This window comes from Anser cygnoides, chromosome 19 (genome assembly GCF_040182565.1).
Source record: "Anser cygnoides isolate HZ-2024a breed goose chromosome 19, Taihu_goose_T2T_genome, whole genome shotgun sequence".
Taxonomy (NCBI): domain Eukaryota; kingdom Metazoa; phylum Chordata; class Aves; order Anseriformes; family Anatidae; genus Anser; species Anser cygnoides.
In genome coordinates, this window is record NC_089891.1 from 6,552,668 (window position 1) to 6,564,746 (window position 12,079).

The 12,079-nt window shown below is 43.4% G+C and overlaps 1 protein-coding gene across 5 annotated transcripts in view; it reads left to right on the forward strand.

Annotated features, from left to right (window-relative positions):
• Nucleotides 1-12,079, forward strand: part of ABCC3 (ATP binding cassette subfamily C member 3) — a 48,452-nt gene continuing 36,373 nt past the window's right edge. For all 5 annotated transcript variants that reach the window (XM_048064326.2, XM_066980270.1, XM_066980271.1 and 2 more), the window contains exon 1: nt 1-156. In XM_048064326.2, coding sequence (XP_047920283.2) covers nt 127-156 — 30 coding nt within the window. In that variant the 5' untranslated portion in view covers nt 1-126. The remainder of the gene's footprint in view (nt 157-12,079) is intronic.

The following is a 12,079-nucleotide window of genomic DNA, read 5'->3' on the forward strand; positions in this document are numbered from 1 at the left end:
AGGGCGGGCCGGGGCTCGCCGGGCCCGCACCTCCCCGCCCCCGGCCCGCCCAGGAGGGCCGGAGCCGGCTTCTCCCGCTGCCCGGCGTGGGCCTGGAGGAGAGGCTCGGTTCCCCTTGCCGCGGCCATGGAGGTGTTCTGCGGGTCCCGCTTCTGGGTAAGCAGCGCGCCCGGCGCTCCGAGGAGAGGAGCGGGGGCCGGGCTGGCAGCAGGCCCCCGAGGAGAGGGGGGCTCCCGGGGAAGCGGGCGTTGTGCTCCCCGGCCTCGGGGGTCCCTGCTGAGGGTGGGCGGCACTCCCGGCGGGCTCCTAACGGGACTTTCGTGCCCTCTTTGCATCCTCAGCAGCGCCTTTCCGTGGGCTTGCCCTGCCGAGCTTGCCCAGCGCTGGGGCTGGTCACAGCTCTTGTTTGGGCTTCAGAGAAGGGGCGAGACCCTGTCTTGCACCTCTGCCAAAAGCTGAACTTCATATTGATGCCCCTGGTTGTTGCTTTCTCCAAGGGTCCTGTGTTGGTGTTGCTGATGTCCGTCAGAGTGCTGCCTGCCAAGCGCCTCGTTGCTGAAGGGTGGTGGGCTCCTGGCAGCTGAGGGTGGTCGCAAGGCTCGCAGGATTGCGGTGACTTGAGTTAGACACTGGAGCCTTCAGCCTTTTGGAAAAGCTGCTTGGAGCAGGTGCTGGGGCTGCAAGCAGGAAAGTTTGAAAAGTGCTGCCGTAGCCGTGTGTGCATGCCGGCTGTTGCAAGTGCTCGGCGCGGCGTTTCCCCGCGGTACAGTAACAGCGTGCTGTTATTTCTCTCCAGTTCCGTGCAGGCAGACCTTATGAAGTCGTGGGGATTTGAGCATGTGTGGAGAACTTGGAACTGCCTTTCAATAAATCACGTTTTTTACATGTTAGTTTGTCTTACATTGACTTAACTCAAGAGGGATTTTTTCCAACAAAAGACCAGCAGGAATGAGAAGGAGTGGCTGGCAATGAAGCTCTTCTTACTAACTGCTAGGAAGGTATTAAAGAGCAACACAAGAGCAACAAGCAATTGGCTCTGAGGACTTAATGCTGGGCTCTGTCTTCAGATAACTAATTACCTGTTAAAATCTGTCTCAACATTAATTTTTAAAAAGAGGACTTAGGTCCTAAGCCATTGGTTACATTTTTTGTTCAATCTCATATTTCCTTGCCAAGCACTCTGCGCGCTCACTGCTACAGCGCTTGGCGGATAAGCTTGCTCAAACAAGTATTTTCACCTCTTATTTCTACTATAAACACTTATAAAACAGGAACAAGCACAAACAGACCAACACTGCTTGCTAGCTATTGACTGCCAGGAGAAGCTTGTCTTAGCTTCTCAAGGAAGGCTTGCGGTGCAACTCCTGTTGGTGCTGAAAGCTTTTGATAACTATTTATTGATACATTAATGTAAAATGTTCCAGCAGTTATGCAGGTTTTGAGTACTTTGGTTCTGTGCTTTGTGCAGCAGTGTTACATAGTACCCTTTGCTATCTTTTTTGTAATGTTGCCAAGACTTTTCAATACAAAATTTATGGAAAGTAATATAAAAGTAATCCAGATAAGGGGTTTTAATTAATAAACATTTCTGTATAGCCTAAATGATGATGAGATCTGAATAAGTTTAATAAAGCATAAATAGTGATAAAAAATATATACCTTCTGTCTTGCTAGAAGTAATAGCACAAATATGATTAACACCAGTTAATCTGGAACATGGCTGAAACATGGTAGTTCGGATTAGCAGAGGAATGCATTTTCTATCCAAGTCTGTAAAGGAAGGTGTCAGGTGTGTTACAAGGCTCTCTAGAAACTTCTTTGTGTAATTATCACATCCTTATACATAAACATAAATTATTACTAAAGAATAAAGAGAGACTGGTTGAAAAGTGAAGAGCGATGTTCCTCAAAGAAGGAAATGAAATACTTTCCCTTTCTTTGAGGAGTGCTATTCACCTGAATGCGGAACCTGTCCCTTCAGCACTTGCCGTAGGAGCAGGGTCATGAGTTACTAGGTCATGAGCAGTGTCCAGCTTTTCTTTTAGGTCTCAAGGTTGGGCAAGACTTCTGGCTAAATCCACTCAATCACTGCTGCATCAAAGTCCAGTAGTCTCTTGGATTCAACAGGATCTGTTGCCTTCTTTTGATAGAATATTCTGCTGGCTGATGAACACTATTACTATTCAGCTTACTGTGATTTCATACTTCAAAGACATGGTCCTTTATTCCAGTTACTCCAGTAGTAGAAACACGTTTTGTCAAACTTAAATTTTGGTTCCTCATCATCATATTCTACGTACCTGGCTTTCGGACTCTGGGGAAGAGTTTCTATAGAAGGAAGCTTTGACTTCTTGTTGCCCTGCAGTGTCAACATTGGCATTACTTATGAGATGGTAAGCCAGTGATGAATAACGGGCAAAATACTTGGTCTGGAGTTGTTTAGAGTCAGAACAACCTTCCATCTGTCGAATTGTTTTTTAAAAATGCTACCCAATAACTTTGTGGGATGGAACAGGCAACCCAGTGACCAGCAAGCTAGACTCAGTAGCCAGGAGTCTTATACTATATTTTTGGTAGCCAGCGGCATTTTCCCTGTTAACAGGAGGTGTATGCAGTGAACTGATTTTGTGAGAGAGGTTGTAAGTGATGGCCATGAAGATGACCCTGCAGTCACCTTGAAACGATTTGCTTTGCAAATGCACCGTTCAATAAAAAAAAATGCATCCTTTTGAAAGATGTCCACAAAAGTTAGGGTTTTCTGTTCTGTTGTACACTTTAAGAGGGGAGATCAGAGTGAAAGACAGTTGCTGGCCTGTGCACATAAACTAATGGTGTTCAGCCTTGGAGTTCAGATCAAGGCTTTGATAAAATGTGAACTAGATTTAATGTTCACTTTTTCATAGCTGGTGAACTTCGACTCCTTCCCCGTATTTTGTCAAATAAACTGGATATTTTTGGAAGCTGAATGGCATACTGGTGTCAGTTTTAAAACTGTTTCGAGCAAAAGGAAACATGATCTTCCAATTTAAACAGTTCTTCATTTTGGAGTTTAAACCAACTACAATAGTTTCTTGTTAAAAGGAGGTCAGAATCAAAACAAAACAGTTCAGAGTTAGCTCATGAAAATATTTAGTTTGAGCTAAATCAACTTTAAGAGGTGATTGACTTATCTTGGGTTTTTTGGCTTATCAAAAGTGTTAAGGTTTCAACTCTTCACCCTGATGCAGGGTGGGGAATTTTGCTGGAAATGTCGAGGGGCTGGCTTTTTGTGTTTGTACAGAGGTAAAATAATTTCCTGTTCAACCCATTTTAGAAATGAAAAACTAAAGAAAACACTCTCGGTCACATTAGGAATTTATGAAAGCTTCTGGCTTCTAGCTACTGCTTTACCTGTTGAACATGCAATCAATGATTGCATTGATTGAATCAAATATGCAATACAAATACAGATTATATATAAAAGAGAAACAACCAGAACGTTTTATTTTCAAAAGGCAGTATGAGCAATCTCATAATCTGAACACTTAGAAATACACTGTATACTTAACCTGAGAATTAGAAGCTAGTTGTTGATATCGCCTGGCTGTATTCCCATGCTAAATGCCTTTCGGGAAGAGGCAAATGTGAAAGCACACACCTATGGACCGTCTTGTGTGGGTGTGTTATTTATTATTGTTTGCAATTACCTCCTGTTTTGTTGTGTCACATATTTACTGCTGGAATGACGTGCCAGTTAATGTGACCCACAATCTCTGTACCGGAGAAGCAGACACTGCTGAATTATTGCTTTGTTGCTTGTGTCCTCTGCTGCAGTGGGACGCGAGCGCTTCCTCCCAGAAGCGAACGGGGTGGTCTCCCAGGGGGAGTTCAGCTGCAGGAGTGTTTTGGCCAGGCAACGAAACAACGTGAGCTTAGAAAAACAAACTGTGCTCCAGCGTACAGACTTGTCTTTCTGTGGCCAGACTCTCTGGGTGTGAACTGGCTGTTGGAATAACACACTTCATCTCTGCAGTACTCGGGTATTGTTGGGATGATGGGTTGCATTAACACTGTAACCAACAAACAGTCTGTGCATAGGCCTAAGGAGGAGCTTCTTTTTTCTTATTTTTTCAGCACAAAAAGGACAAGTGATATAGTACCTCAAATGAGAGACCACAGCTTCTAGTCAGTTGTCAGTGAGATCCGGGCTTGTTCTTTTTGATGCTGCTTAGCCCGTAGAGCTCGGTTTTCTCAGCTACATGTGTCTTGGTATCCTGGCATCTGTCTCTTTTTTTTCAGTCCCACGTGCAGTGCTGTCTCATTCTGCATCCAGAGGCTCTTGAGTAATTCAACAGGAAGTTGCAGCAACTTTCAAAAGTAAACAATACCTCAGACTTGTCTTTGAGAGAGCCTCGTATATCAGAGCACAAGCACCCCGTTAACCTTTATATTTGCAGATAGTCCTTCACTTTGAATCATTGTGTGAAATTTTGTTGGGTTTGGACTAAATGTCGTGCCGTTCCCTGGAAATGCAGCTTCCTGCTCTGTTAGTTAACAGTGCCACCCTTCTCCCCTCTGCATAATTTCCCTTCTTGCTTCCTCATGTATCATGCTTACGTTTCTTTTTTTCGATTCAAGATGACTTAGAATAGCTGTAGGAGGGGAAAAATGCATCTTTCAAGGGAGATGACAAACAACGTGCTCGTAACACGTGTACAAGTTTATTAAAACAAAAAAACTTACGTTATATGGCCCTGAATTAAATAATAAAGCCTAGCATTTCAATTATTCTGTTGCTGTTTCAACTAAGCTAGTTCCAGCAGAGGAAGAATGAAGCGAAAGGTGGTAGCAGGTCATTTCAAAGGGGAGATTAAGCAGTGGGGTGGCATCATCCGGACTGGCTGTTCTGTATACATCAGCTTCCCCTTCTGCCACGCTGTAATAAACACAAAGTTCAGTGTTTATAGATACTTTAAGATGACACAGACCTGCACATAATCTTTATTAACTGCATTCACTGTCAGATAACAGAGTCCCAATTACATAAATCTCTTCACAAACTATCGTGTCGGGTGTCTGTGTTCTGTCTTGTGTTAGGTCGGCGATCAAAATTGGTGACTTGAGTGGTCTCTTCAGACACCAGGTCTGGGAAGTTATTCTCTCGCAAAGGGTGGCTGTGTTGGTAACATCCTGAACTTAAAAGCAATTGAGTGCGCATGCTTAAATCTTCAAAGGATATTAACATTCTTGAACTGACTTGAATGGAAGCTGTTAATAAATGATATGGGCATCAGATTCTGCAATGTCAAGAGAAGTATAAATATTTGTTATTAGATCTGGAGTATTAGCAGGGACCTGTTACCATTCATCTGTGCATAAACATAGTAATAGACTGCATTCAAATCTGTCTGGAAAAGACAAAGTCTGGATTTGAAACTTGTGAGTAAAACTTAGTGCCAGTGAAAGCTGCCAATATCAAGGATTTGTGGAGTCCCTCAGTGACAGCTGCCAATTAATGAAGCTCATGAAAATGACATTTGTTGCAGTGGAATATGTGAATGTGATTGCTCATGTTTTTAAAGGAAATTGGCGATTGCCATTTCCTTCAAACCAGCATGCCGACAGGGCAGTCCTCAGTGCCCAGGTGCACTGCTGCTTTGTGGGAGATGCTTCCAGAAGGCATTTTGGTCACACAGCCTCGCTTGTCCTTCCCTTCTGTGGGGTTCTGGGGATGGGCCAGTAAAACTTGAGGGCGCCTCAGGGTGGAGCGGGTATGGAACTGGGATCCTGTTGTGAAGAGTCAAGGTCCCGCCTTGCTTTGAATGTGAATTGAAGCCCCACAAGGAGACTCTCTATCTGTAGCAAATACCAAGGTCAGATATGTTCGTCAGCTTTTGACACAGCTGTTTCTCCCTGGTCACAGCTCTGACTTTTTAGTTTAAGTGACGCAGCCAGTACGTACAAGCTGAAGGGGTCGAGACTTAGGAATTCTATAAAGTTTGCCTCCTGAGAAAAACATATTTGAAATTAATTATAGCGCACTTGAGGAGCTCCTTAAAATGGAGTTCATTTAATCACTACAGTTAAGAGCATAAAGCGTTTTAAGATGGGGCTAACCTACCTGGTAGGCAATTTGCTATGCTACTGGAGATATAGTCCTTTCCTTTCTACGCACGTAAATCTGTAATATATTAAAATGAAGAGGCTCTTACTGTTTAAAATTTAATTTAAAAAAATTCCTTTGAGAAACCTATTAAATGGGATCTTTGATTTTTCCAGTGAGCTAATGCTCCATTTGTCTCCTGATACTGCCGCGAATATGATGGGCCATTATCCAGTCACACGTTATTTGGCAGAGCTGAAGGACAGCATAGCAGGCGAGCAGCCAGAGGAACGCATTTATGCTTTTACACAACCAACAGCCTTGCTTCTGTCTTGGGCCTGTGTGAGCTGGCACCTCGTCCCTGTGCTAACGTGACGGCAGCATGAGGGGCAAAGTCAATGCAGTAGAACTTAGATCCTTTGCAGTAATATCACGTGTTGGTGTCATAAAGCTTTGAATCAGAACACAGTAAGGAATGTGGGAAGGGGGAGGAGAAAAAATGTTTCACAAGAGTTGTCCTGAATTTCAAAGTCATTTGGTTTCAGAAATAATGACTTCTTTTTCTTTTCCAAAATTTCTCAGAATACGGAAATACATTTGATGCCTATGCAATTAAAAAATGTATAATCCTCATTTCTTCCTTTCCCCCCAGTTGAATTACACGTATTTTAGAATCTCCCCCTTCTCTTACACACATAGTTTTCTTCCTCTTTCATTTCCCTTTGCTATTATGTATATTTGGAAACATGGGAAAATCAAAGGGAAAAATTCTCCGCATTCTGCATATCATCTTTGTATTACAGACATGGGAGGTGAGAGCAGGCAGTGGAACAAAAAGCATTAAAAAAAAAAAAAGAAAAACTTTAGGCTTTTATTTTTGTTTCCTTTGAAAAAGCAAGATATGTTCTCTGGGGAAATAGTTTACTATCGGAAGTTCTATTGAATAGAAAATTGTGGTCATTAGCAATCTTCATATGTAGCAACACTATATTGTCTGCTTCTTTTTTCCTTTTTTTTCTCTTGCCCCAGTACAGAGTTGGTACCTCTTGCTTAAATGCTGGTGACCTGAAAAAAATCACTTTCCACGTCTAAGCCTCTTCGTGGCAAAGTGTGCAAGTTCTGCCTTGTTTGGGTATTTGGTGTGTCATTATTGTAAGCATTCAGCAATTGGGCCTTCGCTGTCTTACAGAAATTCTTTCACGATGGCACTCCTCTTCATATCAGCGCTTCCTGGGCAGGTTCAGTTGCAGGATGTTTGTATAGATCATAGTTAAACATGATTAATTTAGAAATACAGGTTTTCTGGGTGTTGAAAATCAAGTTTTAAGCTTTATGTTCGTGTTGCTTAGCTGGTGTTGGATAGAAATGTTGCGTGCAATTTGTTTGGGGTAAGACAGCGTACCAGGACAGTTGTGCCTTGGCTCTGATTCTGTGATCAGCATATTCCTTTTCCATAGTCACCTGATTCCATCTTTTCTTTATCTCTGAATTTTTTGACTTCACAACACCGAAGGCCAGCCTTCCGTTTATGAAGAAGGGGAGAGAGTAGTTGAAGAGAGAGAGCATGCATTTCCTGATGGTGATACCTGTAGTGGTGCTTTGCAAGCTTTTTCTCACTGAAATTGCTGTCGTGGTTTTAGGCTTTTGCTCTTTTTCTGATTAAAAATGACTGAAATAAGTAGGTCTGCAGACTGAGAGATGGGTACGGTTCATGCAGATTAACCCCAGAAGGCAGGTAGAGTGCAAGTGCTCATCTGTGTTAGGTGAGCCTAGGGCGTTTCTGGGAGCGATAAGCCAGGCTTCGTTTTGGCATTAAAGCTCATTAGCACCCAGTGTGGCCTTGCCCTCCAGCCTGCTGCTGGGTTTGACTTCTGTCAGGACTTGGTCTCCCCCAGTGACTGTCACCACCAGCCTGTCACCGCAGGCCGCCACCTCTGCGGCCTACCTTGATTTTCGGTCGTTCAGTCCACAACCATAAGCTACCTTGTACAGGCTATAATCTTGTGCAAGGTTTATTTGATCTCTTAAAATAAGCCACTAAATTTACTGTTGGAAAAGAAAGTTCAGTGTCCCACATGCTGTCCTTCGCTAATGTAGATAAGTGTTGCAGTGTGTTTTGTAAACAAAAAACCACTCTGCTTATTGCCATACTATTAAACATGTACTTTCAGTCCCATCTTCTTTCCAAGCAGTGTTGCTCTGGTGTTGCAGTGGAGAATGTCATTGTCTTTTGCCCTGGTTTAAAGGGGGAAAAAAAGTTGTTTGTGTAATCACATAAGGGAATTGAGTTGTGCAGTGGTCACTGTGGATTAATGAAGCGTGTTACTCTTTCTGTGCACAAGGGTGAAACTGTTCCTTTGGAAATGCAGATGAATGATCTTCCTCTGAAAAGGCCGTTTGAAACTGGCAGCCTTCTGGAGAAGTGGAGCCGAGAGCTTGTTTGCAATTGTGCTCTAAGACGATTACTAGAGTTTGCCCTGAAGAGTTTACCAGCAGGGAACAAGCAGAGGAGATGGACAGCAGCTAGAAGTGGGAGGTGAGACAGGCTGAGATGAAGCCTGTGGTGTAGTTAAGACTGAGCCTGGATAATTTTTGGTGTTGTAGTTCAGAGCTGTAACTGCAGAGCAGTCCTTGTGCTTGGGAGGACACCGTGCGATAGAGCTGAGAGAAGCCATCGTTATTTTTTTGCCAAGCTGTGCAAGTGAAACTCACTGGCAGGATACTTAATAAATCTAGGGGCAAGAGGGTAAGAAGTCTTCTCTGCACTGAAGTCCTGACTGTCAGTGTCTTCTACAAGAGATGCTATTTCCATGTTCATTTGCTGCAGGGAAGAGTTGTTACTTTCAGTTATTCACTTCCCTTTTCCTGTGTATCTTTGCAGCCAGCTTTCTTTTTTAATCTGATTTTTAATCTTAAATAGCTTACTGACTAGTGATAACCGGCAGAGAATCAATGGTACGGCACATATTAACCTTGGGACAGTGTGAATGACATCAGCACAGTGGCCTTCACATTCCCAGCAGATAAAGAATGAATTTGTGTTTCCTGCCATTTTTGCAATTCTTCGTGCTGTATAGTATTCTCAGAGAGACACATGTATTAATTTATCCATTCAGTGAAGATAACTGTTTGAGTTTACAAAAGATATGTCTTCCCTAGGGTTTAGAAGCCTTCCTTTGCAGGCTGTATGAGAAGCATTATTGCAGCATCAGCTTTTTCCTGGGTCAAGCCAGTGTAAGGCACTTTTATTTTAAACTTCTGTGGTAGACTAGGAGTTGGTTTAGACTTTAAACCAAGACCAGAACCACAACTGGTCTTTCTCAGCATGCTCTGTTAATACCATCATTGGGGCTTGGGAAAGGGAGAGACAGGAATTTCACTGCTTGTTTTTCAGTGTAGCTTTAGGCTCTCCGTTTGTTCCCCTGTTTCTTTGAAAGCTGTGAGGGTTGATGTGCAAGAAGCCCAAGATATATTGCTTTGTACAGTTGGTTCCCTTATGGCCATTACCAGTTTTTAAAATGGCCTTTTCAATAGTGGTATTCTTTTCCAGAGGGGAAAGTGTAATAGAAAATATTAAGTATTAGAACAGATTTAATGTTGCTCAGGGCTTTCCTTATTGAATATTGTCCTGTAAATCAAGACCGTGTATTTAAAACTGATCACCTAAATGTGAGCCCTGCTGCACAGAGAGGTCATGTTTATCCAAAGATTGTGACTGGGAGGTGGGTATGATGGAAAGATGCTTCAAGGGGCAATGTGCATGACATTCGTAGCTGGCCAGCAGGAAGCCCCACTAATCTGTAGGTTTTATTCTCCAGGAGACCCCTTGTCTGCTGTGAAGCTGTAACAAGCACCTCTAATCTTTTTCCCATGGATGTTGCCATTACATTCAAGTATCGTCACAGGGTTCAGAAAGCTGTGTGTCCAGGGAGTTCAGTACAGCAGGTTGGTACTTCTGTAATGCTTGTCTCACCAGCAGAGCCTCCAACCGGATCCATGGTACTGCATCCAAGGGAATGCTGCTGCTTACAGACAGTTGCCACTGAGCTCTTTAGCTGCATTGAGGAGCCACATGGGAGTCACAGGTTATTGCCCTGAAGACTGTGTTGCCTGTGGGGAAGCAAGCTGGTGGTAGTTAGCTGTGGTGGAAACGCTAGCTGTTATGGTTTCTCTGGGATGACTTTTCGGAGAAAGTGGTGTTTCCCTGCATGTGCCCCATGTGAAATGCTGATTCTTGGGTCACCTTTGCTCAGTGTCACCCTGGCCCTGTGTCATGGAGCTGCTTGAAGTGTTTCCAGTGGGTTTTCACTGAAGGGGCCCTGAGGCAGAGCTGTGAAGCACGGAGGGAGGTGAGCAGCTCCCAGGACAGCACGGAGCTGTGAGCCGAGGAATGTGTATGCTAGCCAATTTCAGCGTGCTGGACCTTTCAGCAGCAAGCTCAAAGAGCTCAAACCCAGACAGCCCAAGGTGAGCATTTTTATTCTCAGTCAGAATGGGATGCAGGCAGCATTTAACTTGCCTTGCTTACCAGGACAGAGTTCAGAACAAGCAAAGGCAAAGCCAGGTTAAGGCAGGAGTGTTAAAGATAGGCGTCAGAGAGCTGGTCCCCTCCAGCCCTTGCTTCTAGTGTTTGTTCTGAGGGGTGGAGTTCCATGACTTGGTTGCTGATTTAAAGGGTATTTAGCAATATTTAACAACGTTGGCTTGGTTGGGATAGATCATCTTGAGCTTTAGTGTCATATTCTGACACAAAATGAGCTGCTTAGGGTTGGAGTGGATGTTGGGATATATGCTTTCCATGGGGTGATTTATAGCACGAAGTGGAACTGCCAGCTCCATATGAACAGATGCAGCCTGGTAAGAAATGCATCTTTTGGATTCCCAGATTAAAGAAAAACATTAAAGAAAAAAATAATCAAATCATTATTTGCATAACGGTGAAAGGCATGGCATTATTGTTCACTACAGTCCAGTCTTAACAAGAGTTTTGGGGGAAGGAAGTAATTGGTGTGGAATTATACTTCTTAAATGTTTTAGGTACTGTCTTCTAACAGAAGCCCCTCTTACTGTATGCAAGAATGGAAAGTCTGCTCTCAGAAAACACCAATTCATTGAAAGAGGATCTTTTTATGGAAACAGATCTCTTTCAGGAAAGCTTACTGATCTGGTTCAGGGTAGAACTGGACCTGGGAAAGCATTACCAAAAGAGTAGGTAGTCAGGTGTGCCACCTTGGTTGCAGGTTTCTCCTTCGGTCCACACCTCCATTTCCCGAGTGCCATGCAAGCACTGAAGCAGCAGACTCCGGTTGGTCGTGGAGTGGGTGCTGGTTGTACCTTCACGTAATTTTGGAGAGGTTCCACTTTCAGTCTTGGGGATAATTCAGCTGAATTTCAAAATCTTAGATGTTTTTCTAGGACATATTTTTTGTTTTGTGGCCAGCTGTATTTATACGTTCAAAAATGCAAGTCTTTTGCCTAGTTTAAATAAGAGTTAATGAAAACCTTTAAATGGCTTGGCAGCCATACAGTCTGTGTCTTGGACACAATAGTCAGCTTGTGTTCAGTCTGAAGTTAATGGACATCTGGGGCAGCTTCTAGGTGGCTGTCAGACAGAAAGCCATTTCTGGACGTCCTGGTCTTATAGGAAAGGTTTAAATTAAGTGTGCCTTTTTTTTTTTTCCTACAAATGTTCCTGTAAATAGAATCTTTGTTTTATTCTGTGCCCAGTTATTGCTGTTCTCCAGTTTTAATTTTCCCAGGATTTTTTCAAGCAAAAAGAGCAGGAATGCGAACATGCTCAAGACACTGCAAAACCGCATTTAATTTAAAGAGGAAATGAGCATTTTATTGAATAAATGCTGGTAGATAAGTACCAGCTTTAGAACTGAAGAGCCCTTCAGCTCCAAACTTCCTGAGGGCATCTCCTGCCCCAGGCAGGGGAGCTGCTTGGGGGGCTTGTCACATTCAGAGTATCTTGATGATGAGCCAAAAGTGGGT